At 38.9% G+C, this 27,057-nt stretch overlaps 1 protein-coding gene across 1 annotated transcript in view; it reads right to left on the reverse strand.

Moving 5' to 3' along the window:
- The window catches only part of LOC122709383 (cytochrome P450 2C31-like), a 138,125-nt gene extending 111,300 nt beyond the window's left edge, over positions 1 to 26,825 (reverse strand). Inside the window, exons 1-4 of the mRNA XM_043926703.1 lie at positions 26,623 to 26,825; positions 21,349 to 21,511; positions 16,670 to 16,819; positions 11,200 to 11,360 (exon numbers count right to left, since the gene is read on the reverse strand). Of these exons, the coding sequence (XP_043782638.1) occupies positions 11,200 to 11,360; positions 16,670 to 16,819; positions 21,349 to 21,511; positions 26,623 to 26,790 (642 nt within the window). The 5' untranslated portion in view covers positions 26,791 to 26,825. The remainder of the gene's footprint in view (positions 1 to 11,199; positions 11,361 to 16,669; positions 16,820 to 21,348; positions 21,512 to 26,622) is intronic.
- Between the last annotated feature and the right edge of the window lie 232 nt (positions 26,826 to 27,057).

Consider the following 27,057-nt stretch of genomic DNA (forward strand, 5'->3'; position numbering starts at 1 on the left):
GAAATAAAAGGAATCCAGATTGGAGCAGAAGTAAAACTCTCACTGTTTGCAGATGACATGATCCTCTACCTTGAAAACCCTAAAGACTCTACCAGAAAATTACTAGAGCTAATCAATGAATATAGTAAATTTGCAGGATATAAAATCAACACACAGAAATCCCTTGCATTCCTATACACTAGCAATGAGAAAACAGAAAGAGAAATTAAGGAAAAAATACCATTCACCATTGCAACAAAAAGAATAAAATACTTAGGAGTATATCTACCTAAAGAAACAAAAGACCCATATAGAAAACTATAAAACACTGGTGTAAGAAATCTAGAGGACACAAATGGATGGAGAAATATACCGTGTTCATGGATTGGAAGAATCAATATTGTCAAAATGGCTATTCTACCCAAAGCAGTCTATAGATTCAATGCAATCCCTATCAAGCTACCAACGGTATTTTTCATAGAACTAGAACAAAGAATTTCACAATTTGTATGAAAATACAAAAAAACTCGAATAGCCAAAGTAATCTTGAGAAAGAAGAATGGAACTGGAGGCATCAACCTGCCTGACTTCAGACTCTACTACAAAGCCACAGTCATCAAGACAGTATGGTACTGGCACAAAGACAGAAATATACATCAATGGAACAGAATAGAAAGCCCAGAGATAAATCCACGAACCTATGGACACCTTATCTTTGACAAAGGAGGCAAGGATATCCAATGGAAAAAAGACAACCTCTTTAACAAGTGGTGCTGGGAAAACTGGTCAACCACTTGTAAAAGAATGAAACTAGAACACTTTCTAACACCATACACAAAAATAAACTCAAAATGGATTAAAGATCTAAATGTAAGACCAGAAACTATAAAACTCCTAGAGGAGAACATAGGCAAAACACTCTCCGACATAAATCACAGCAAGATCCTCTATGACCCACCTCCCAGAATATTGGAAATAAAAGCAAAAATAAACAAATGGGATCTAATGAAACTTAAAAGCTTTTGCACTACAAAGGAAACTATAAGTAAGGTGAAAAGACAGCCGTCAGATTGGGAGAAAATAATAGCAAATGAAGAAACAGACAAAGGATTAATCTCAAAAATATACAACCAACTCCTGCAGCTCAATTCCAGAAAAATAAATGACCCAATCAAAAAATGAGCCAGAGAACTAAACAGACATTTCTCCAAAGAAGACATACAGATGGCTAACAAACACATGAAAAGGTGCTCAACATCACTCATTATTAGAGAAATGCAAATCAAAACCACAATGAGGTACCATTACACACCAGTCAGGATGGCTGCTATCCAAAAGTCTACAAGCAATAAATGCTGGAGAGGGTGTGGAGAAAAGGGAACCCTCTTACACTGTTGGTGGGAATGCAAACTAGTACAGCCGCTATGGAAAACAGTGTGGAGATTCCTTAAAAAACTGGAAATAGAACTGCCATATGACCCAGCAATACCACTTCTGGGCATATACACTGAGGAAACCAGATCTGAAAGAGACACGTGCACCCGAATGTTCATCGCAGCACTGTTTATAATAGCCAGGACATGGAAGCAACCTAGATGCCCATCAGCAGATGAATGGATAAGGAAGCTGTGGTACATATACACCATGGAATTTTACTCAGCCGTCAAAAAGAATTCATTTGAACCAGTCCTAATGAGATGGATGAAACTGGAGCCCATTATACAGAGTGAAGTAAGCCAGAAAGATAAAGAACATTATAGCATACTAACACATATATATGGAATTTAGAAAGATGGTAATGATAACCCTATATGCAAAACAGAAAAAGAGACACAGAAATACAGAACAGACTTTTGAACCCTGTGGGAGAAGGTGAGGGTGGGATGTTTCAAAAGAACAGCATGTATACTATCTATGGTGAAACAGATCACCAGCCCAGGTGGGATGCATGAGACAAGTGCTCGGGCCTGGTACACTGGGAAGACCCAGAGGAATCGGGTGGAGAGGGAGGTGGGAGGGGGGATCGGGATGGGGAATACGTGTAAATCTATGGCTGATTCATATCAATGTATGACAAAACCCACTGAAATGTTGTGAAGTAATTAGCCTCCAACTAATAAAAAAATTTAAAAAAAAAAAAAAAGATTCAATGCACTCCCTATCAAGCTACCAACAGTATTTTTCACAGAGCTAGAACAAATAATTTCACAATTTGTATGGAAATACAAAAAACCTCGAATAGCCAAAGTAATCTTGAGAAAGAAGAATGGAACTGGAGGAATCAACTTCAGGCTCTACTACAAAGCCACAGACATCAAGACAGTATGGTACTGGCACAAAGACAGAAATATAGATCAGTGGAACAAAATAGAAAACCCAGAGATAAATCCACACACCTATGGACACCTTATCTTTGACAAAGGAGGCAAGAATATACAATGGAGAAAAGACAATCTCTTTAACAAGTGGTGCTGGCGAAACTGGTCAACCACTTGTAAAAGATTGAAATTAGAACACTTTCTAACACCATACACAAAAATAAACTCAAAATGGATTAAAGATCTAAATGTAAGACCAGAAACTAAAACTCCTAGAGGAGAACAGAGGCAAAACACTCTTCGACATAAATCACAGCAAGATCCTCTATGACCCACCTCCCAGAATATTGGAAATAAAAACAAAAACAAACAAATGGGACCTAATTAAAATTAAAAGCTTTTGCACCTATAAGCAAGGTGAAAAGACAGCCTTCAGAATGGGAAAAAATAATAGCAAATGAAGCAACTGACAAAAAATTATCTCAAAAATATACAAGCAGTTTCTGCAGCTCAATTCCAAAACAATAAACGACCCAATCAAAAAATGGGCCAAAGAACTAAATAGACATTTCTCCAAAGAAGACATACAAATGGCTAACAAACACATGAAAAGGTGCTCAACATCACTCGTTATCAGAGAAATGCAAATCAAAACCACAATGAGGTACCATTTCATGCCAGTCAGAATGGCTACAAGCAATAAATGTTGGAGAGGGTATGGAGAAAAGGGAACCTTCTTACGCTGATGGTGGGAATGCAAACTAGTACAGCCACTATGGAGAACAGTGTGGAGATTCCTTAAAAAACTGGAACTAGAACTGCCATATGACCCAGCAATCCCACTCCTGGGCATACACACCAAGGAAACCAGATCTGAAAGAGACACGTGCACCCCAATGTTCATCGCAGCACTGTTTATAATAGCCAAAACATGGAAGCAACTTAGATGTCCATCGGCAGACGAATGGGTAAGAAAGCTGTGGTACATATACACAATGGAGTATTACTCAGCCATTAAAAAGAATACATTTGAATCAGTTCTAATGAGGTGGATGAACTGGAGGCTATTATTCAGAGCGAAGTAAGCCAGAAAGAAAAACACCAATACAGTAATAAAGGATATATATGGAATTTAGAAAGATGGTAATGATAACCCTGTATGCGAGACAGCAAAAGAGACACAGATGTATAGAACAGTCTTTTGGACTCTGTGGGAGAGGGCGAGGGTGGGATGATTTGGGAGAATGGCTTTGAAACATGTATATTATCATATGTGAAATGAATCGCCAGTCCAAGTTTGATGCATGATACAGGGTGCTGGGGGCTGGTGCACTGGGATGACCCCGAGGGATGGGGTGGGGAAGGAGGTAGGAGTGGGGTTCAGGATGGGGAACACATGTACATCCATGGCAGATTCATGTCAATGTGTGGCAAAACCACTACAATATTATAAAGTAATTAGCCTCCAATTAAAATAAATAAATTTATATTAAAGAAAGAAAGTGAAAGAGGAAAGTGAAAAAGCATATTAAAACTCAACATTCAAAAAACAAAGATCATGGCATCCGGTCCCATCACTTCATGGCGAATAGATGGGGAAGCAATGGAAACAGTGGCAGACTTTATTTTGGGGGGCTCTAAAATCACTGCAGATGGTGACTGCAGCCATGAAATTAAAAGACACTTGCTCCTTGGAAGAAAAACTATGCCCAACCTAGACAGCATATTAAAAGCAGAGACATTATTTGCTGACAAAGATCAATCCAGTCAAAGCTATGGTTTTTCCAGTAGTCGTGTATGGATGTGAGAGTTGGAAAAAAAAAAAAAAAGCTGAGCATCAAAGAATTGATGCTTTTGAACTGTGGCATTGGAGAAGACTCTTGAGAGTCCCTTGGACAGCGAGGAGATCCAACCAGTCCATCCTAAAGGAGATCAGTCCTGGATGTTCATTGGAAGGACTGATGTTGAAGCTGAAACTCCAATAATTTGGCCACTTGATACGAAGAGCTGACTCATTTGAAAAGATCCTGATGCTGAGAAAGATTGAGGGCAGGGGGAGAAGGGGATGACAGAGGATGAGATGGTTGGATGGCATCACCGACTCAATGGACATGAGTTTGAGTAAACTCCAGGAGTTGGTGATGGACGGAGAGCTTGCATGCTGCAGTCCATGGGGTAGCAAAGTGTCGGACATGACTGAGAGACTGAACTGAACTGAATCTTTTCTATTGTCCTTTTAGTCTCTATTGTTTATTTAGTCTCTGATCTTTATTATTTCCTTCCTTCTGCTAACTTTGGGCTGTGTTTGTTCTTTCTCTAGTTTATTGTGTGTGTGTGTGTGTGTGTGTGTGTGTGTGTGTGTGTGTGTAGCAGTTTTATTAAAGTAAGAAAAGGGACAGAGAAAGCTTCTGACATAGACATCAGAAGGGGGACAGAGAATGCCCCCCTCACTAGTCTAGGCAGGGGAGTTACATGCTTTTTTAATTAGTTATTATGATAAGTCAAAAGAATGTCTCAAGGTTGTAAAAATCTTACTAGATCCACTCCCATAATTTACGTTTTAAGATAACAGGATTAGCCGGAAGGTTTTCAGAAGGAGAAACTGTCCTCAAGCAGTATATACTGTTGTTATATAATCCTTGGTACAGAGTTTAAACTGAGTTGTTTGTTGTGTAATCATCAGTTCTGGGCTTAAAGAAAAAAATGTTTTATGTGACTAAGACTAAAGAATGTGGGGGGGGGGGGGGGGATGTTTGTCTTGTTCTCCTCCTTGAGAATTCCAGACCCCTATCTCCACTTCATGAGCCCCAGACCCCTTTCTCCTTCCCAGGGACCCCGAACTTCTTATCAACCTGCCTAGGAATTGAATCATTCCCCCTTTTTCTTTTAGGAGAATTATGTTGCCAAGGGAAAGGGCATCATTTTCATTCCATAACTACTTCCTGCTGTTGAGGGGCGTCATCTCTAATTTACTGAGGCAACATCTTCTCCTAACCCTCATATTGAGGGTCTCTGATCCAAGGGACCCAAGTAATAGTTGGAGGAGGCTGTGGCACTCGTAGGAGCCTGGTCAACCATTTGTAACCTAAAAGCTTTCAGACGGTTAGAAACAAACTCCATTATACAGTTACAGGTGTAAGTCAAAATAGTCATTAAATTAAGTTAAAACATAATCAAAATTAAAAGTACATTATGTCCATAGTTACATCAGTCCATCTTAGGATTGCTAGTAGTCATCAGATCAAGAAGAGGCGTCACATACGATTGTTGTGGTGAAGAGTTGAAGAAAGTCCTTTCCTTGAAGTAGAGAAACACAAACGGGAAGCCTTCAATTGATGAGGAGATTGAAAAGCTGAAAGCTGAGTCACATGGTTAATTCTAAGGCTTCAGGGTCTATAACAATGTCTGTGTGTAAGAAGGGTCTTCCATAGATACATTCAAAGGGGAACAGTCCTTCCTTTTTAGGGGCAGTTCGAGCCTTCATTAAAGCTACAGGTAAACTTTAAACCAACCGTCTTATATTTCCTCAGTTAGCTTACACGAATGCCTCTTAAAAACGTCATTAGCCTTTTCAACTTTTTCTGAAGATTGGGGTCTCCAGGAACTCTGTAAGTGATATTCTATTCCAAGAGTTTTCGACAACCCTTGAGTTACAGCAACTTTAAAGACAGAGCCATTGTTGCTCTGACTTTTAAGTTTAAGATCTCACTTACATCATGAGAAGTCAGTACAGTAAGATTTTGCCCATTAGTCAATTTACAAGCTTTAGACATTAGCAAAACAATAGTAGCAATTACCTTTAAGGAATGTGGCGATAGTCTTTTTTTTAACTAACGAACAAACTAAACTCTAATCCTGTAGGCAAGATCAAATCGGGAGCCTGCAAGAGAGCAGTTTGAAGAGCCTTAAAAGACTTTTGAATCTCTGGGGACCTAACCAGCTTGTCAGTTTGGGCCTGCTGAGTCTCAGTTATAAGTTTATATAAAGGCCAGGCAAGTTCCCCATAACCCACAATCCAAATGTGGCAGTAGCCTGTAATGCCCCAAAATCCTCTCAATTATCTTAAAGTCATATTTGGCTTGTTAAGGAATTTCAGACAATAAAGTATAAGGATTAGGCACTTACTGTTTGTATATCTTGAATTAGTCTCCATTTATCATTTGACATTTTTACATCCAAAATAGGATTGTTGCATGGACTATTACAGGGAATTAATAGCCCTTGTTCCTATAAATCTTCAATGATGTGTTTTAACCCTTCTTTAACCTCGAGTTTTAGTGGGTGCTGCTTTTGATGAAAGCAGGTGAAAATAGGTGAGGGTCTTTGAGCTTGATAATGACAGGAACAGCATTTTGTGTTCAACTCACAGTTTTTCCATCAGCCTACACTTTAGGATTTGCATTTTGTTCAATTAATGGGAGAGAAAGAGCAGGCTCCATATTCAAGAAAACAGAGACCTAGACCTTGTTCAGTATATCCCTCCCCAGAAGGGGTGAGGGAGACTCTAGCACAATTAGAAATTTGAGAAAATAGCACAGAATTCTAGTTGCAGTTTAAAGGACAAATGAGATAATAACGTTTAGCTCATCCAGACAGTCCCATATCGTAGTGGATCAGGAGGAAAGAGGACCAGGGGCTTCAGTGAGCACAGAGAAAGTTGCCCCAGTGTCCAAAAGAAATTTACAGGTTGGCCCCTTGCAGTTATTAATACCCAGGGTTCCTCAGGTGTAATTAAGATGAGAGCTTGTATGGGGACCCCCGGGCAGCTTCAGTCCCATTGTCTTGAGAGTCCAACCCCTGGGGCCTACACTTCGGAAGGCAGTCTAATCTCCAGTATGGTCCTTTGCAGACTGGACATGGAGCTGTGGGCAGCTTAGATGCCTCAGGCCAATACCATTTGAGATACCCCTCCTTTCCATAGTAATAACAAGTCCATCCCTTTCACCTGAGTCCCTCTGGGCATTTTTCCTCAGGCTGTTTCAGAGTGGATCTAACAGCCATGCTGGGGTTCAGTCTTTTGCCTGGTTCTTTTTTGCCTCTTATTTTTCTTCCTTATATTCTCCACCATAATATACTGTCTGAGAGAGCTGCAACAGTTTTTCTAAAGACTGATTTGGTCCGAACGTCTGTTTTTGTAACTTACAGCAGATATCTGGAGCCGATTGAGTAAGAAAACTATCTTTTAAGATCATTTCTCCCTCTGTAATTTCGAGATCAACGTCAGTAAACTTGCGGAGAGCCCCCTTTAGTGTAGCTAGGAATTTACCAGTTTTCTTCTCTCCCTGTTCTGTCTCAGTCAACTTAACATAGTCTAAAGTCTTTGTGCTCCCTTGAGTCCTTCAAGAATACATCCAGCAAAGTGGCTCTGTTATTGGAACCGTTTGGCCCCCAGTAGGAAGGAGGGCTATTTCACGTTCCCTCTTTCCCCTTGCCTTCAAGCCATTCATCTCCAAAAGTAGTAGCTTCCCCCAAAACTCAAGTTTCTGAATCAGGAGCCAGTGTCTGTCCCTAGACATACATTACATCTCTCCGAGTAAGGTCATAAAGTAAAGTTAGCCCCATAAAGCCTTCTATGTACTTTTTGGATCCTCTAAATAGTCTCGACCACAAGTGGGACTGTTTGAATTTCTACTGAGACTGAGGCAATCCCTCCTGGAAGGGTACCCTGATTCTCAGCCTGTTCAGTTGGGAGCCCCAGATACAGGGGCACAGTAAGAGAACAGGAGGCAGCTGAAGGCTTCACACCCAAGTCTGCACCCTTAGGACATAAGTCAGGCATGTCTTGCAGAGAGATAAAGAGCAACACATATGGCACTTCTACCCATTTCTTTTGTTTTCTACAGAACTGGTCTAGTTGTAAAATGGTATCATAATTGAGAGACACTTCAACCGGCCAGTGTTCCCCATTTTCCGAAGGATACTGTGGCCATTCAGTATCACAGAAGATCAGGCATGTATTTTTTAAACTCTGGGGATCAAACTTGTCCCAATTTTTTTAAATACATTTTAAAGGAGTGGTTCTGAAACTGTTAGCTCCAATATGTAAGAGAGAAAAAAGCAGCATCCACAGCCATGGCTTCTTTCCACCAGAGGCATCCCTCCCTGCTGTAGATGGGCATGCAAACAGAGTTTCCATTGAAGCGTTCCTTCCCTGATCAGACTTAGTTTGTCCCTTACTGACACAGGCATCTTACTCATTCCTCCCAGTTCTACCACCAAGGTGGGGTGGAGATGCACCAGGGATAGACCTGATGGCATCCCAGATTGATTTCTAGTTCCTTATCACCAAGACCTTTGCGTGATTTGCCAGAATAGTTTCCCACGATGTTTCCCAAGCTAGGACTACTAGAGGAAGCATCCATCTTACGTGTGCCCATGTACATTCTTGAGTACAGTCCTGACTGCAGTAGAAGTGGTGAGTCATAAAGGGATGAATAAAAACCAGATGTTCCTTCTGAGTGTCACCACGCCAGTATATGTGATAGCAAAAGAGGTGGTAGAGGGCTGGCCAGTGAGGAAAAAGTGATTTTTGTCCTCAAGCTACTAGGTCCAATCCTTCCAGTTCCTTTCCACAGATTCCACAAAAGGAATACCTAGGGAGTTGAGACAGAAGCCATTGGAGAGCTTTCTCTGGTCTGCTAACAGCTAGCACTACCAAAGGAAGAAACCCATTGCACTTCCAATCTGAACAGATCCTGCAATTCCCAATCAATGTCCTCAAAAACCTCATGGTCACCAGCAGTGCTTTTATCCACATAGATAAGAGGCACAACCATGACAAAGACTCACTTTTAGGACTCTGGGCCCTGAGGCAGCCAGTCAAGAGAGTGACCTCTAGCCTGAGAGACATTCCTGGATCTAGAGCTCCACCTCTCTCCTAAACAAGCTCTTGTAACTTATGGCTCCTATCAAGGCTAGGGGCTTCCATACTTGGGGTCTAAGTAAAAGTACATTGTATCGGCATGAATCACAATTCCCTTGAAAGTCTATGATCCGACAGATTAGGTTAGTAGTTCTAATTCCCCATGCAGTTACAGAATGGTCAAAGAGACCAGAAAAAATTGATTGAGAAAGGAAAGCTCAGTCCACACGCTTTGCGCATTTCTGGCCACTCCCTTCGCAAGGATGTTGAGAGCCTCTTGGCATGGCAGGTCGGCATAAACTCCCAACAGGCTCCCCTTTTGGGGGCTGCCTTCAGTCATTATGAGGCACCTCGAAACCACAGAGCAGAGCTCATCACTTGCTTCATGCAGGGCGCGTCATTCATTCACACAAAAACACTATAGAGGTAGCAGAAAATGTGTATACTGAGAAAGCAGAGAGGCTAGAGCTCTTGAGTGTTCTTACCTTGTCCTGAAAATCCCAGATGAGCCCCCAAGATGATAGCTTACGGTGAACGGTGTCAGATTCGTGATCTCTGAAGAAGATTTAACTTTGGGACGAGGGACCAAACTTGATCACTCAAGAGCTTTTATGTAGCAGTTGTATTAAAGAAAGAAAGGGGACAGAAAAACCTTCTGACAAAGACATCAGAAGGAGGACAGAGAGTGCCCACTCTTTTTCTAGTTTTATGCGTAAGTTTAGATTGTTTACTTGGTATTTTCCTGGTTTCCTGAGGTAGACCTGTTTCACTTTAAACTTCCCTCTTAGAACTGCTTCTGTGTCTCATAGATTTTGGAATGTTGTGTTTCCATTTTCATTTCTCTCAAGGTATTTTGATTTCCTCTTTGATGCATTGTTATTTAGTAGCATCTTATTCAGCTCCTATGTGTTTGTATTTTTTCCAGTTTTTTTCTTGTAACTGATTTCTAGTTTCATACCATTGTGGTCAAAAAAATGCACAATATAATTTCAATCTCTTGAATTTACTGACACTTGTTTTGTAACAGCATATGATCTATCTTGGAAAATGTTTCATGTGTACTTGAAAAGAATGTGTATTCTGCTGCATTTGGATGGAATGTTTTATATAAATCTATTAAGTCCATCTTGTCTAATGTGTTGCTTAAGGACAATGTTTCCTTATTAATTTAGTTTGGCTGTTCTGTCCATGGGGCTGCATAGAATCAGACACGACTGAGTGACTTAATTGAACTGTTCTGTCCATTGATGTAACTGATGTGTTACTGTCTCCTAGTATTATTGTATTACTGTCAGTAACTCCTTTTAAGTTTGTTCACACCATACCATTTTTTAAATGAAGAAACTATACTAGAAAGATTAAGGAAATGCCTATATTACCTAACTTATTATTTAGGCATTTTACATCTTCAGAAATGTACACATTGCCCTTATTCATTTGGCCATCACCGTCCTAGAGTTTATAGAATCCTTTTTAAACAGTACCTTCATGACTTAATACCCTCGGTAGGCACTGAAGAAATTTATTCAGCTGCTATCTTGTATCAAACTGGATAGAGAATCAAGAAATCTAGTTTTTATATCCAACTCATTCTTCTTTTGGTTTGGTTAATTTGAAAATAAGCTCAGTATTTCCAGATGAGCTTTCTGATCCATAGACTATTTGTTCTCTAGAGTCCTTCCCAGGTAAAAAACATCATAACAATATGATCCACGGAATTTTAGTTGTTAGTTATAGTACAACATAGGTTATTATTTTTTTCTGACAGTTTACTAATAGTAAAAATACAAATGCATATACCACCCTATTTATACACATAAAAATCAGAGGAAAAAAGATTTCTCAAAAAAAAAAAATACCTTGCTATAATAGTTGCACTATTTTTTTTATTATTATTGTTATATTTTGTTTAAAAATTCATTTCAACACATTCAATCGCTTTGATAACTCACTAAGCAGTAACAAACAATAGCACAAAGAGATGTGGTAATCAATTTAGACAGAAAATTATCTCCTATTTAAAGAGAACCCTGACCTTACCTCTATCCAGGGGGTGCTAAAAATTGTTGCATTTTCATCAATGTACCTTGCCAAGGTTAGAAAATTTTCATCACTATATTCAAAACGATTCCGGAATATAATGGAGAAGATCACATTGCAGGGAGCATAGCTCAGAAGGAAAGTAGGATCACATGGAGATCCTAAAAAACAATATATAAAAGCTGGAATATAATTTTCAAATAAATCTTAAGTTTACTGTATAAAATAATGGAGAAGGGTTGATTTCTAAGATTTTTTTATTACAGGAACAACCTGGACCTGCCATCATCACTATAAATTCAACATGCCTAGAGAGTTGGACCATAAAGAAGTCTGAGTGTTAAAGAATTGATGTTTTTGAACTGTGGCGCTGGAGAAGACTCTTGAGAGTCCCTTGGACAGCAAGATTAAACCAGTCAGTCCTGAAGGAAATCAGTCCTGAATATTCAATGGTGTTAAAGCTGAAGCTTCAATATTTTGGCCATCTGATCAGAAGAGCTGACTCATTGGAAAAGACTGTGATGCTGAGAAAGATTGAGGGCAAGATGAGAAGCGGCTGACATGAGTTTGAGCAAACTCTGGGAGGTAGTGAAGGACAGAGAAGCCTGGCATGCCAGTCTATGGAGTTGTGGAGAGTCGGACATAACTTAGCAACTGAACAACAACAATAAAATAAAACTGTGTTTCCCTAAGCAAAATTATCTAATCCAGTGTTATTTATTTATTAAATTTCTCCCAATTATTCTATGTATATCATTCTCCAGTTAAAGCCACAGGATAATACACAAGAAGGAGATCATTGTGAAATGTCTTTAAAACTATAAAATTTAGCTCTTGGTGTTGATATTCTTCAAAATACCCAGAAGAAACTGAGCAATATAATAAGAAGGTAAGGAAAGTGAGGAGAATTGAAATCATATTTTACAAAATACATTGAAAAATGTTGAGTGTGCTTTTCTATCAGAAGAGAATAATGAGAGGGATTGAAGACTAGAGATCTCATCAAGAAAATTAGAGATACCAACAGAACATTTCATGCAAAGATGGGCACAATAAAGGACAGAAATGGTATGGAACTAACAGAAGCAGAAGATATTAAGAAGAGGTGGGAAGAATACACAGAAGAACTACACAAAAAAGATCTAATGACCCAGATAACCATGATGGTGTGGTCACCCACCTAGAGCCAGACATCCTAGAATGTGAAGTCAAGTGGGCTTTAGGAAGGAAGCATCACTACAAACAAAGCTGGTGGAGGTGATGAAATTCTAGTTGAGCTATTTCAAATCCTAACGATGATGCGGTGAAAGTGCTACACTCAATATGCCAGCAAGTTTGGAAAACTCAGCAGTGGCCTCAGGACTGGAAAAGTCAGATTCATTCCAATCCCTAAGAAAGGCAATGCCAAAGAATGTTCAAACTACCACACAGTTGCACTCATCTCACATGCTGCAAAGTAATGCTCAAAATTCTCCAACCAAGGCTTCAACAATACATGAACCGTGAACTTCCAGATGTTCAAGGTGGATTTAGAAAAGGCAAAGGTACCAGAGATCAAATTGCCAATATCTGCTGGATCATCGAAAAAGCAAGAGAGTTCCAGAAAAACATCTATTTCTGCTTTACTGACTATGCCAAAGCTTTTGACTGTGTGGATCACAACAAACTGGAAAACTCTGAAAGAGATGGGAATACCAGACCATCTGACCTGCCTTTTGGGAAATCTGTATGCAGGTCAAGAAGCAACAGATAGAACTGGACATGGAAAACAGACTAGTTCCAAATCAGGAAAGGAGTATATCAAGGCTATATATTGTCACCCTGTTTATTTAACTTATATGCAGAGTATATCATGTGAAATGCTGAGCTGGGTGAAGATCAAGCTGGAGTCAAGATTGCCAGGAGAAATATCAATAATGTCAGATAGGCAGGTGATACCACACTTATGGCAGAAAGTGAAGAAGAACTATAGAGTGTCTTTATGAAAGGCAAAGACGAGAGTAAAAAAGTTGGCTTAAAGCTCAACATTCAGAAAACTAAGATCACGGCATCTGGTCCAATCACTTCATGGCAAATAGATGGGAAACAATGGAAACAGTGACAGACTTAATCTGGGGGGGCTCCAAAATCACTGCAGATGGAGACTGCAGCCATGAAATTAAAAGATGCTTGTTCCTTGAAAGAAAAGCTATGACCAACCTAGACTACATATTAAAAAGCAGAGACATTACTTTGCCAACAGATGTCCATCTAGTCAAACCTATGGTTTTTCCAGTAGTCGTGTATAGACGTGAATGAATGAATGAATGAAGTTGCTCAGTCATGTCCAACTCTTTGCGACCCCATGGACTGTAGCCTACCAGGCTCCTCCATCCGTGGAATTTTCCAGGCAAGAGTACTGGAGTGGGTTGCCATTTGCTTCTCCAGTATGGATGTGAGAGTTGGACTATAAAGAAAGCTGAAAAAAAAAAAAAAAAAAAGAAAGCTGAGTGCTGAAGAATTGATGCTTTTGAACTTTGGTGTAGGAAAAGACTCTTTAGAGTCCCTTGGACTGCAAGGAGATCCAACCAGTCCATCCTGAAGGAGATCAGTCCTGAATATTCATTGGAAGGACTTATGCTGAAGCTGAAACTCCAATACTTTGGCCACCTGATGAGAAGAATTGACTCATTTGAAAAGACCCTGATGCTGGGAAAGATTGAAGGCAGGAGGAGAAGGGGACAACAGAGGATGAGATGGTTGGATGGCATCACTGACTCAATGGACATGAGTTTGAGCAAGCTCCAGAGGTTGGTAAATGACATGAGGCCTGGCACGCTACAGTCCATGGGATTGCAAAGAGTGGGGAACGACAGAGCAACTGAGCTGAACTGAACTATAAACAGGTTAACAATATAAAATAGTGAATATGACACCATTTTTTTGTTGTTTGATTCCTGACAACTTTTAAGACTTACTTTTCTTGTTCTACTCACACCTGGACTAGCTGATGTGATTGCTTCTTTGGCACAAGCAGGAAGTTTAAACCACACAAACCCTGGTCTGTACATTGGAACACTCAACCCTACTCCACCCCCTAACCACTATAAAAATCCCAAGCCTGTATCATTTTCCGGCTTTCTCCAGGCATTTTTGGGTTGGTTTTCTAGTCACTGTGCCCTACACAGAAAGCCTCATTATGTGAGTAATAGAAATTTTCATATCCTATTGAGATGTGTGTATCACTACCAACCTCAACAGCTATACTAAATTTTCAGTGGGAAATCCATCCTGCCTCTTCCTGGTGACTACTACCACAACACTTTACTACTGAATGAAAAAACTTAGTAGGGATCAAAAGTAGAAATTACAAGAAAAAAGGTACTGGTCAACATGTGAAATAAACTTACAACAGTTAGTTAACCAGTGACAAACTGGGCTACCCCAAGAGTATGAGGTCTCCATACTTAGGTGGAATCGAACAGAGTCTGGGTGGTCATAGATAAGGAAGCTGAGAGAAGGTCATATTCACTATGGGAAAATTGAGCCAGTTAATAATAAGCTGTTTAAAAGACACTTGCTCCTTGAAAGAAAAGCTACAATAAACCTAGATAATATATTTAAAAACAGAGACATCAGTTTGCTGACAAAGATCCATCTAGTCAAAGCTATGGTTTTTCCAGTAGTCATGCATGGATGTTAGAGTTGGATCATAAAGAAAGCTGAGTGCCAAAGAATTGATGTTTCTAATTGTGGTCCTCGAAAAAACTCTTGAGTCCCTCGGACAGCAAGGAGATGAAACAAGTCAATCATAAAGAAATCAACCCTGACTATTCATTGGAAGACTGACACTGAAGTTAAAGCTCTTATACTTTGGCCACCTGATGGTAAAAGCCAACTCTGATGCTGGGGAAGATTGAGGGCAGGAGGACAAGAGGGTGGCAGAGGATGAGATGGCTTGAGGGCATCACCAACTTTATGTACATGAGTTTGAGCAAACTCTGGGGGATACTGAAGAACAGGGAAGCCTGATGTGCTGTGATCCATGGGATCACAAATAGTCAGGTATGACTTAGTGACTGAACAACAACAACATGCTAAATCCCAATATTTACTGATTTACTAATTGCCTTTCCAAAATGTTACTCTAGAAAGTAATCAGAGGTGTTCAATGATTAATATAGATTGCATTGTTTAATATTATTAGCAACAAAAAACTGAAAGCTATCTATTTGGCCTAAAATAAATTATGGTATGTTGAAAATAATGAATTACTATTCTATTTTGTTAATAATATTCATGATAAACATTTAAAAATTAAGCATGTGAAAATATTTATTTAATATGCTAAATTTGAACAAAAGAGTAGAGAACAATCTATGCAGGGTGAGCCTTGTGTTCTTCTGCGAGATCTCCCACCCATTCCTAGATAATATGCACCAAGTCCGAATGATGTTCATTGACACTCTACTGCCATCTTGAGAAACTTACTCAAAAGAAGAAACCCAAATCATGCAAATATTTGTAATAATTGCATTATTTATATGAGTAACACCAAAAAATGAGGGACAAAACCTATCTGGACAATAATAAAACATTGGTAAAAAATCATGATGGCTAGTCACTGTTTAGAATATAGTGTTATTAAGTTCATAATGTTCTTCAAAAATTAAACATTGTGGTTTACAAAAGCACAAAAGTCTTGAGATCCTCATCTTGCTCCTTCCCTGTCAAGTCTCCTACTCACCCTTTCTCTCCCATCCCCTCTTCCTGTCCTGCATGGGCATCCACACACGTGTACACTGAGCAGATGTGTGCTGCTGAGCTCCCTCCTTTCACACCCACAGTGGAGCTGTAATACGGTCCTACTCAGAGAAGGATTTGGTGCAAAGTCCACACCTGAACCACCCTTGTTTCAGTTTTACTAAGATATCACTGATAGACAGGACTGCTCAAGTTTAAGGTGCTACAGCATAATGACATGACATGCATACGTTGCAAAATATTTGCAATGCTTCTCAAGAAGTTACCTGAGAACTTAGTCTTTCAAGTCACTAGCAGATTACCAAAATCCATGTTCTCCTCTTCTTCCTCTGCACACAGCTAACCACATTTCCCAGCTCCTTGTACATTTACGTGTGACCCTGTGACTGAGTTACAGCCCATGGAATATGAAAGAACTTTTGTGTGCCACCGCCATATCTCACCTATTAAAAACACTATTTGTTCTTTTCTTTACTCCCCACCCCCCTCAACTACCATTCAAAGAGATGGACTCTGGGTGACACTGGAAGGCATTCATATGTTGAAGGCATCAAAGGCCCTGAAAACCAGGTGCTTGAAAAGGCCATTATGCCAACCACTTCACTTCTGTCATGTGAGCAGAAAATAAACTTCTGTTGTATTTGAGCCATTATCTCTCTATAGTCTACTTGTAAAATCATTTAGTCTGCCCAAGCAGTTACTGTTAATTGCATAAAGAAATACCTACCATTGGTTTTTTTTAATGCTTCCACCAAACATAAGGCTTCCTCTTGAATTCTGTGTTCAATAGTCCTCTTCCCCATTCCCATATTCCTCAAAACCATGAGGGAGAAACGCCGAGTTTGCTTCCATATTTCACCATTGCTGAAAACAATTCCTACCAGGACAAAAACCAAAAACAGAGAAGAATAATCTATTGCCATGAATTCTAGCTGAGAGTCTTTAAACCAGGAAATGACAAGGACACCTAAGCAGGGATTAAATATAGTGCTGACAGCCTCAGGAATTCCTATTGGGCCCTTCATCACCTGCCTCCTCCTCTCTTAACTCAGCTTGTATCTTACTGTCAAGACTCTTGGTTTTACATATTACTATACTCTTCCTTATCCATTAGTTCCTGCAAAATTCAGAGCAACCCTAAGAACCAAGTGTTTTGTCTCCATTTTACTTATGAGGATGCTGAAAATCACAGAGGCAAAATGACTCAGCTAACAATCCATGGAGTCCAAGTTGTAGGTTAAGTTTTCAGAGCCAAGTTGTGCATTGTGAGTGAATTATAGAAGAAACAACAAAAGGAGTCAGTTCTCGAGAGGGGAAGAAACAGTACTTGTGCATTGGAAGGAAGTTCAAGAAAATCTATTCTTCAAATAGGAGACACAGTCACAGTTCTCATTTTAACGTTTTTCTTTATTTGTTAAATTTCACCCATGAAATATGGTCTTAACGCCAAAGAAGTTCAACATCAGACTTTCAGAGTCAAGAAGAGATTAGGGGAAAAGACAATGCTCACAAGGAACTTGTCCAAAAAGACCTTAAAGAACAATGTAGAGGAGGAAATGACCCTGTTTGGGCCTTGTTTATTTTTGTAGGGACCCAGTGACTGACCAGTGTAAGAACCCAGCTACAAACACAGATGAAAGACAATTCAAGGACTTTATTTAAAAAGCTTTTCCTAATATCATCTTTAATTGATAGTCCAATTGATACTTAACTTGAATTTCCAATTGAAACTTAACAATGCTTCTTAATTATCCTCTTTTCAGAGTTTTTTTGTGCTTTATGCTTTGTATTCTGCTGAGTACAAATATTTCTTGTGCAATGAACTCCCCAGATCAGTAGGTGCCCAATAAGATACTGGAGATCAGTGGAGAAATAACTCCAGAAAGAATGAAGGCTTGGAGCCAAAGCAAAAACAGTACCCAGTTGTGGATGTGACTGGTGATGGAAGCAGGATCCCCAATGCTGTAAAGAGCAATATTGCATAGGAACCTGGAACCTGGTCCATGAATCAAGGAAAATTGGAAGTAGTCAAACAGGAGATGGCAAGATTGAACATCGACATTTCAGGAATCAGAGAAATAAAATGGACTGGAATGGGTGAATTTAACTCAAATGACCATTATATCTACTACTGTGGGCAAGAATCCCTTAGAAGAAATGGAGTAGTCATCATAGTCAACAAAAGAGTCCAAAATGCAGTACTTGGATGCAATCTCAAAAACAACAGAATGATCACTGTTCGTTTCCAAGGCAAACCATTCAATATCATGGTAATCCAAGTCTATGCCCCGAGCAGTAATGCTGAAGAAGTTGAAGTTGAACGATTCTATGAAGACCTACAAGACCTTTTAGAACGTACATTCAAAAAAGATGTTCTTTTAATTATAGGGAACTGGAATGCAAAAGTAGGAAGTCAAGAAACACCTGGAGTAACAGGCAAATTTGGCCTTGGAGTACAGAATAAAGCAGGGCAAAGGCTAATAGAGTTTTGCCAAGAGAACGCATTGGTCATAGCAAACACCCTCTAACACAAACACAATAGAAGATTCTACACATGGACATCACCAGATGGTCAACACCAAAATCAGACTGATTATATTCTTTGCAGCCAAAGATGGAGAAGCTCTATAGAGTCAGCAAAAGCAAGACTGGGAGCTGACTGTCGCTCAGATCATGAACTCCTTATTGCCAAATTCAGACTGAGATTGAAGAAAGTAGGGAAAACCACTAGACCATTCAGGTATGACCTAACTCAAATCCCTTATGATTATACAGTAGAAGTGAGAAATATATTTAAGGAACTAGACCTGACAGACAGAGTGCCTGATGAACTATGGATAGAGGTTTGTGACATGGTACAGGAGGCAGGGATCAAGACCATCCCCATCAAAAAGAAATGCAAAAAAGCAAAATGGCTGTCTGAGGAGGCCTTACAAAGAGCTGTGAAAAGAAGAGAAGCAAAAAGCAAAGGAGAAAAGGGAAGCTATACCCATTTGAATGCAGAGTTCCACAGAATAGCAAGGAGAGATAAGAAAGGCTTCCTCAGTGATCAATGCAAAGAAATAGAGGAAAACAATAGAATGGGAAAGACTAGAGATCTCATTAAGAAAATTAGAGATACCAACAGAACATTTCATGCAAAGATGGGCACAATAAAGGACAGAAATGGTATGGACCTAACAGAAGCAGAAGATATTAAGAAGAGGTGGCAAGCATACACAGAACTATACAAAAAAGATCTAATGACCCAGATAATCACGATGGTGTGATCACTCACCTAGAGCCAGACATCCTGGAATATGAAGTCAAGTGGGCTTTAGGAAGGAAGCATCACTACAAACAAAGCTAGTGGAGGTGATGAAATTCCAATTGAAAAAAAAAAAGAAATTCCAATTGAGCTATTTCAAATCCTAAAAGATGATGCGGTGAAAGTGCTACACTCAATATGCCAGCAAGTTTGGAAAACTCAGCAGTGGCCTCAGGACTGGAAAGGGTCAGTTTCATTCCAATCCCTAAGAAAGACAATGCCAAAGAATGTTCAAACTACCACACAGTTGCACTCATCTCACACGCTGCAAAGTAATGCTCAAAATTCTCCAAGCAAGGCTTCAACAATACATGAACCGTGAACTTCCAGATGTTCAAGGTGGATTTAGAAAAGGCAGAGGAGCCAGAGATCAAATTGCCAACATCTGCTGGATCATCGAAAAAGCAAGAGAGTTCCAGAAAAACATCTATTTCTGCTTTACTGACTATGCCAAAGCTTTTGACTGTGTGGATCACAACAAACTGGAAAATTCTGAAAGAGATGGGAATACCAGACCACCTGACCTGCCTTTTGAGAAATCCAAAACTGAAAATGTAGACAATGTGATAAGTATTTTTAATTTTCATTAAAGCAACAGATAGAACTGGGCATGGAACTACAGACTGTTTCCAAATAGGAAAAGGGGTACATCAAGGTTGTATATTGTCACCCTGCTTATTTAACTTATATACAGAGTACATCATGAAAAACGCTGGGCTAGATAAAGCACAAGCTGGAATCAAGACCACCGGGAGAAATATCAATAACATCAGATATGCAGGTGATACCACCCTTATAGTAGAAAGTGAAGAAGAACTAAAGATCCTCTTGATTAACGTGAAAGAGGAGAGTGAAAAAGTCGGCTTAAAACTCAACATTCAGAAAACTAAGATCACGGCATCTGGTCCTATCACTTCATTGCAAATAGATGGGGAAACAGTGGAAGCAGTGTCAGACTTTATTTTTGGGGGCTCCAAAATCACTGCAGATGGTGACTGCAGCCATGAAATTAAAAGATGCTTGCTCCTTGGAAGGAAAGTTATGACCAACCTAGACAACATGTTAGAAAGCAGACATTACTTTGCCAACAAAGGCCTGTCTAGTCAAGGCTATGGTTTTTCCAGTAGTCATGTATGGATGTGAGAGTTGGACTATAAAGAAAGCTGAGCACCGAAGAATTGATGCTTTTGAACTGTGGTGTTGGAGAAGACTCTTGAGAGTCCCTTGGACTGCAAGAAGATCCAACCAATCCATATTGAAGGAGATCAGTCCTGGGTGTTCATTGGAAGGACTGACGTTGAAGCTGAAACTCAAATACTATGGCCACCTGATGGGAAGAGCTGACTCATTTGAAAAGACCCTGATGCTGGGAAAGACTGAGGGCAGGAGGAGAAGGGGACAACAGAGGATGAGATGGTTGGATGGCATCATCAACTCGATGGACATGAGTTTGGGTAACCTCCAGCAGTTGGTGATGGACAGGGAGGCCTGGCGTGCTGCAGTCCATGGGGTTGCAAAAAGTAGCACACAACTGAGCAACTGGACTGAACTGAACTTAGTCATTTTCCTCCCTTCTTTCTCTCTTTCTCATTATCTTAACTGTCCATAATTTAAAATTAATAGAACCTTAGTGATTAGATGGTTTGTTTTCACTCATTTAAAGCTTCATAGAGATACTGTGTCACTTTCATAATTTTAAACATGGATTAATGCTCTTTTATGCTTCCCAGGTGGCTGAGGGATAAAGAATCTGCCTGCAAATGCAGGAGACATAGGTCTGTGAATTTGATCCCTTGATCAGGAAGATCCTCTGGAGAAGGAAATGACAATCCACTCTACTATTCTTTCCTGGAAAAACTCATGGGAGAGGAGCTTGGATGACTACAGTCCATGGGATAATGAAAGAGCTTAGTGGACACAGCTTAGTGACTGTGATTGGACACAACTTAGTGACTAAACAACAACGATTCTTTATAGAGAAATGTTGGAACTATGATGTCTTCATGAATTTCTCTAAGTACCTATAATTTCTCAATTCCTTAGCCTATTTGAATCTTTCCAACCTGCAATTCCCACACACTCCCCAAATAGAAGCATACCTAATCCCTGGTTGATGTGGTCTACCACTGGCAAACTGCCTCTGCCAGAAAATTTGTCACTCTGATCAATTAGGACTTGCTTCACTGCTTCATATCCATGTAACACCACAGTGGGCTTCATACCAAAATACAGAGTAAACACAGGACCATAATCTTCTGCTAGCTAGAAAAGGAACAGGAGATGCAAGAATAGTGAGCATTCCAAAACTGAAAATGTAGACAATGTGATAAATAGTTTTAATTTTCATAAGACACACTTCAATATTCATTCATCCATTATAAAAAATTTCAACTTCTAGAACTAATAATTTAGTATGAAATCACATTTCTCCAATGGTAATTACTATTATATGGCTAGTAATATTGTTATTATTATCATCACCATCGATAGTTATCCCTTATTCAGCTCCTACTATATGACAGAGGATATAGTATGAATTTTATACTGTTCTATTAAGCTTTTTTCTACCAAACCTATAATTACACCAAAATTCCCCTTCTTTCCTATAATTACAATAAATAATATGTTTCTCCTCCCATTTAAGGAAAGGTGCTTCATCTCCCCCACATGCAAACTAAAAATCATTCCTCATTATCCATTCTCCACATCTTTTTAGCACCAGAGACCTCTAAGTTTTCATAATACATAGGACATAGTCATAGACATTTTTCAGCTTCCCTACATAGTGATGTGAGTTAGGTCTTTCTATCATGGCAACTTATTCAATGTAACACATGACATAGGACCTACACTCTTTCAACTTGTCCAGTGTTTGAGTCCTTCTGCTACCTTACAATTTATTCTCCATACAGCTACCAGACTGATTTTTCCACAAAGCAAATGTTGCAGTACATCACACTGCTTTTATGCTAAAGACTAATATTCTTAAAATCCTTGTAAGACCTGCATGTTCTGGCTCCTGTTTACTTCTCCAAACTTATCTCGGAACATATTTTTATTTATTCTTGGAGCTACAACCAGTCTTGTCCTATGTCAGGGACTCCAGAACATAATTAACCTCCAGATTGAAAAAGAATGGAAAAAACCTGCAATTTACCTGGTTACTCTCTTATTTTCTTTATTTTTTTTCCATTTATTTTTATTAGTTGGAGGCTAATTACTTCACAATATTGTAGTGGTTTTTGTCATACATTGACATGAATCAGCCATGGATTTACATGTATTCCCCATCCCAATCCCCCCTCCCACATCCCTCTCCACCCAATTCCTCTGGGTCTTCCCAGTGCACCAGCCCTGAGCACTTGTCTCATGCATCCCACCTGGGCTGGTGATCTGTTTCACTATAGGTAATATACATGTTTCGATGCTGTTCTCTCGAAACATCCCACCCTCGCCTTCTCCCACAGAGTCCAAAAGTCTGTTCTGTACATCTGTGTCTCTTTTTCTGTTTTGCATATAGGGTTATCATTACCATCTTTCTAAATTCCATATATATGTGTTAGTATACTGTATTGGTCTTTATCTTTCTGGCTTACTTCACTCTGTATAATGGGCTCCAGTTTCATCCATCTCATTAGAACTGATTCAAATGAATTCTTTTTAATGGCTGAGTGATATTTCTTTGTGTATATGTACCTTAGCTTCCTTATCCATTCGTCTGCTGATGGGCATCTAGGTTGCTTCCATGTCCTGGCTATTATAAACAGTGCTGCGATGAACATTCGGGTGCACGTGTCTCTTTCAGATCTGGTTTCCTCAGTGTATATGCCCAGAAGTGGTATTGCTGGGTCATATGGCAGTTCTATTTCCAGTTTTTTAAGGAATCTCCACACTGTTTTCCATAGTGGCTGTACTAGTTTGCATTCCCACCAACAGTGTAAGAGGGTTCCCTTTTCTCCACACCCTCTCCAGCATTTATTGCTTGTAGACTTTTGGATAGCAGCCATCCTGACTGGCGTGTAATGATAGCTCATTGTGGTTTTGATTTGCATTTCTCTGATAATGAGTGATGTTGAGCATCTTTTCATGTGTTTGTTAGCCATCTGTATGTCTTCTTTGGAGAAATGTCTGTTTAGTTCTTTGGCCCATTTTTTGATTGGGTCATTTATTTTTCTGGAATTGAGTTTCAGGAGTTGCTTGTATATTTTTTGTCTTATTTTCTTTAGATACCAGCTCCAATTTCACTTCCTCAGAGAACCTTCTGCTGACTAAACCTCTTACCCCTAATTCTCCAAGCTACATGGCCTGTTTTGACTGTGTTCCTATTACATGTTTTGTAACCATACATTTATTTGCATCATTGTTTCATAAATACATGCCTGGTGTTGGGTGTAAAGAATCTGCCTGCAATGCAGGAGATGCAGGTTTGATCCCTAGGTTGGGGAGATCCCCTGAAGAAGGAAATGGCAACCCACTCCAGTATTCTTGCCTGGGAAAATGATGAACAGATGAGCCTGGCCGGCTACAGTCCATGGGGTTGCAAAAGAGTTGGACATGACTTAGCGACTAAACCACACCATCATCATTATATGTTTTGACCTGGGTTCAATCCCGGGGTTGGGAAGATTACCTGGAGGAGGACATGGCAACCCACTCTGGTATTCTTGCCTGGAGAATCCCCATGGACAGAGGAGCCTGGTGAGCTGCAGTCCATGGGGTCTCAAAGGGTCGGACACGACTGAGCAACTAAGCACAACACAACACATCCATACATTTATTTGCATGATTGTTTCATAAGTACATCCCTACCATCTAGACTGTAAATTCCATAACACTAGGGTTGTTTTTTTTTTTTTCATTCATCTTTGAAAATCCCAGAATCTAATATACTTATCACTTAAATTAAGGATGTGAAGTTGCTCGGTCATGTTCGACTCTTTGCAACCCCATGGACTGTAGCCTGCCAGGCTCCTCCATCCATGGGATTTTCCAGGCAACAATGCTGGACTGGGTTGCCATTTCCTTCTCCAGGGGATCTTCCTGACCCAGGGATCAAACCTGAGTCTCCTGCACTGTAGGCAGACTCTACCTTCACAAGGAAGCCCTGGTGAAATTAAGCATTTAATAACTTGTTGAACATATAATATACTCAAATAACCTGTGCAAAATAATTCCTATTTACATTTTAAAGAAATAGAAATTAAATTCAAGAGATATTTTTAAAACTTAACCAGAAAAAAAAAAACTTAACCAAGGCCATGATTTAACAAGTGCATATTCTGGGGTACTAACACAACCTTTGAAACCAGATCTGAACACAAACAAAGAAGGAGCTTCACTGGGCAGTACTCTGGTAACTAATTGTCTCAGAGAAGTCTGATTTCAGATAATTCCCTCAAGATTTAGAGAGCTAAAAAAAAAAAAAAAAAAAGCTTTAGAGAGTTATTGCTCTATAAATAGCTGAGTAGAACCATTATTCATTTATTTGTTGAGGTAATAGAAACTGAATTTTCCTAAAATTTTACTTATTTCCTTGACTTCAGTCTGTTTTTCAGAAAATTTTAGTTTTGTCACTCTGTAAATGAGTAGATTTTTTTTTACTTGAAGTCAGTTTCATTGCCATATTACTAAAGGATAATTACTATAAAGGGCACCTATGTCACAATTCAGATAGGGAATTTCTACTTTTGACAATTTCAATAATCACCTCATGGATCTCATTCTCTTCTGTCAAACTTCTAGGTGTATATCTTTTAAAATCACATCTACGTATCAAAAACCTTGGTCAAGTGGGATTTACCCCAGCGATGCAGGGATCATTCAATATTTTCAAATTAATCAATGTGATACACCATATTAACAAACTGAAGGAAAAATCATATGATCAACTCAATGGATGCAGAGAAACCTTTTGACAAAAATTAACATCAATTTATAAAAAAAAAACTCTCCATAAAGTGAGTATAGAGGGAACATACCTCAGCATAATAAAGAAATTACATCACACTGATGTATGGCAGAGGCCAACACAGTATTGTAAAGCAATTATCCTCCAATTAAGAAAAAAGACAGAAAAGAAATTTTATATATGATAAGCCCACAGCAAACATCACTCTCAACAATGAAAAGCTGAGAGAATTTCCTCTAAAACAAGAAATAAGACAAGGATGCCTACTCTTGCCACTTTTATTCAATACAGTATTGGAAGTCCTAGCCACAGCAATCAGAAAGTAAAAAGAAATAAAATGAATCCAAAATGGAAAGAAAGAAGTAAAACTGTCACTGCTTGTGATGACATGATACTGTACATGTAAAATTCTAAAGGTACCACCAAAAAAATTACTAGAGCTCATCAATTAACTCAATAAAGTTGCAGGATACAAAATTAATTCACAGAAATATCTTGCATTTCTATACACTTTTAACAATGAATTATCAGAAAGAGAAATTAAGGAAACAATCTTATTTACCACTGCATAAAAAAATAAAGTAGCTAGGAATAAACCTACATAAGGAAATAAAAGACCTGTCTCCGAAAATTGTAAAACAATGATGAAAGAAATTGAAGGTGACACAAACAGATGGAAAGATAAACTCTGTTTTGAGTTAGAAGAAATAATATATAAAATGACCATACTAACCAAGGCAATCTGCACATTGCAATTCTAACAAAATACCAATGGCATTTTTCATACAACTAGAATAAATAATTTTAAAGTTATATGTAAACACAAAACAGTCCAAATACTCAAAGAAATCTTGAAGGAAAGAAAAACAAAATGAGCTGGAAGAATCAGACTCCCTGACATCACAATATACTATACACCTAAACTAACCAAATAAGTGTGATACTAGCACAAAAACAGGCACATCTATGGAACAGAATAGAGCACCCAAAAATAAACCCACACACTTACAGTCAATTAATCTATAACAAAGGAAGTAAGAATATACAATGGAGAAAAGACAGGGAATATAACCCATATTTTATAGTAACTATAAATGAAGTATAACCTTTAAAATTGTGAATCACTATACATCTGTAGCTTATAATATTGTACATCAATTATACTTTCATTTTTAAAAATGAATAATAACTAAATGATAGAATCATGTTTGGGTGTCCTCTGGGCAATTCCCTTTAAAACCACTCTTTAAAAACACAGTGCCTACAGTAACAAGAGTTGGTTGATTTGCCAGCAGAAATGGGTTCCATAGGAGCTAACTCTGATAATTTAAAATAAAAGGCTAAGCATACCAAAAAAATTCAATTTAAAAAACAAAAAACCTGGTGTCTGGGACAAGACATACAAGACATAGGGCTGTCTTACTTACTCATGGCAAACAATTGGAAGAAACTCACTCATACTTACCTTGCTTATGGATTTGCTGACATTCTTAGTATTTATCTGGAGAATATTTCCAACAATTGGGAGAGGAGTGGGCCCAGGTGGCAGCTTCCCTTTGGCATGCCTCTGATTCCACAGAAAAAGGAAAATCAAAAAAGAAAGACAGATCACCAGAACTACGAAGGGATCCATTGTGTGCTTCGAGTGAGGGCAACTGAAAGTTTAGAATCTAAAAACTTTTAAAATACCAAGTGCAAGCTTATCACCAAACATTGAATAAGTCTTTGAACTTTTGAATAAATATTGCTTTCTCATCAGTGCACTTTGGCCTGTCAATAGATATTTAAACAAAAACAGTTTCCTTAATACTGATAAATAAGTTTTTGATGGAAATACCAACTAAAAAATAACTTGATTCCTCAGAGACGATCATATTTTAGTAGTGAAATTGAAGCTATC

This window comes from Cervus elaphus, chromosome 15 (genome assembly GCF_910594005.1).
Source record: "Cervus elaphus chromosome 15, mCerEla1.1, whole genome shotgun sequence".
Taxonomy (NCBI): Eukaryota; Metazoa; Chordata; class Mammalia; order Artiodactyla; family Cervidae; genus Cervus; species Cervus elaphus.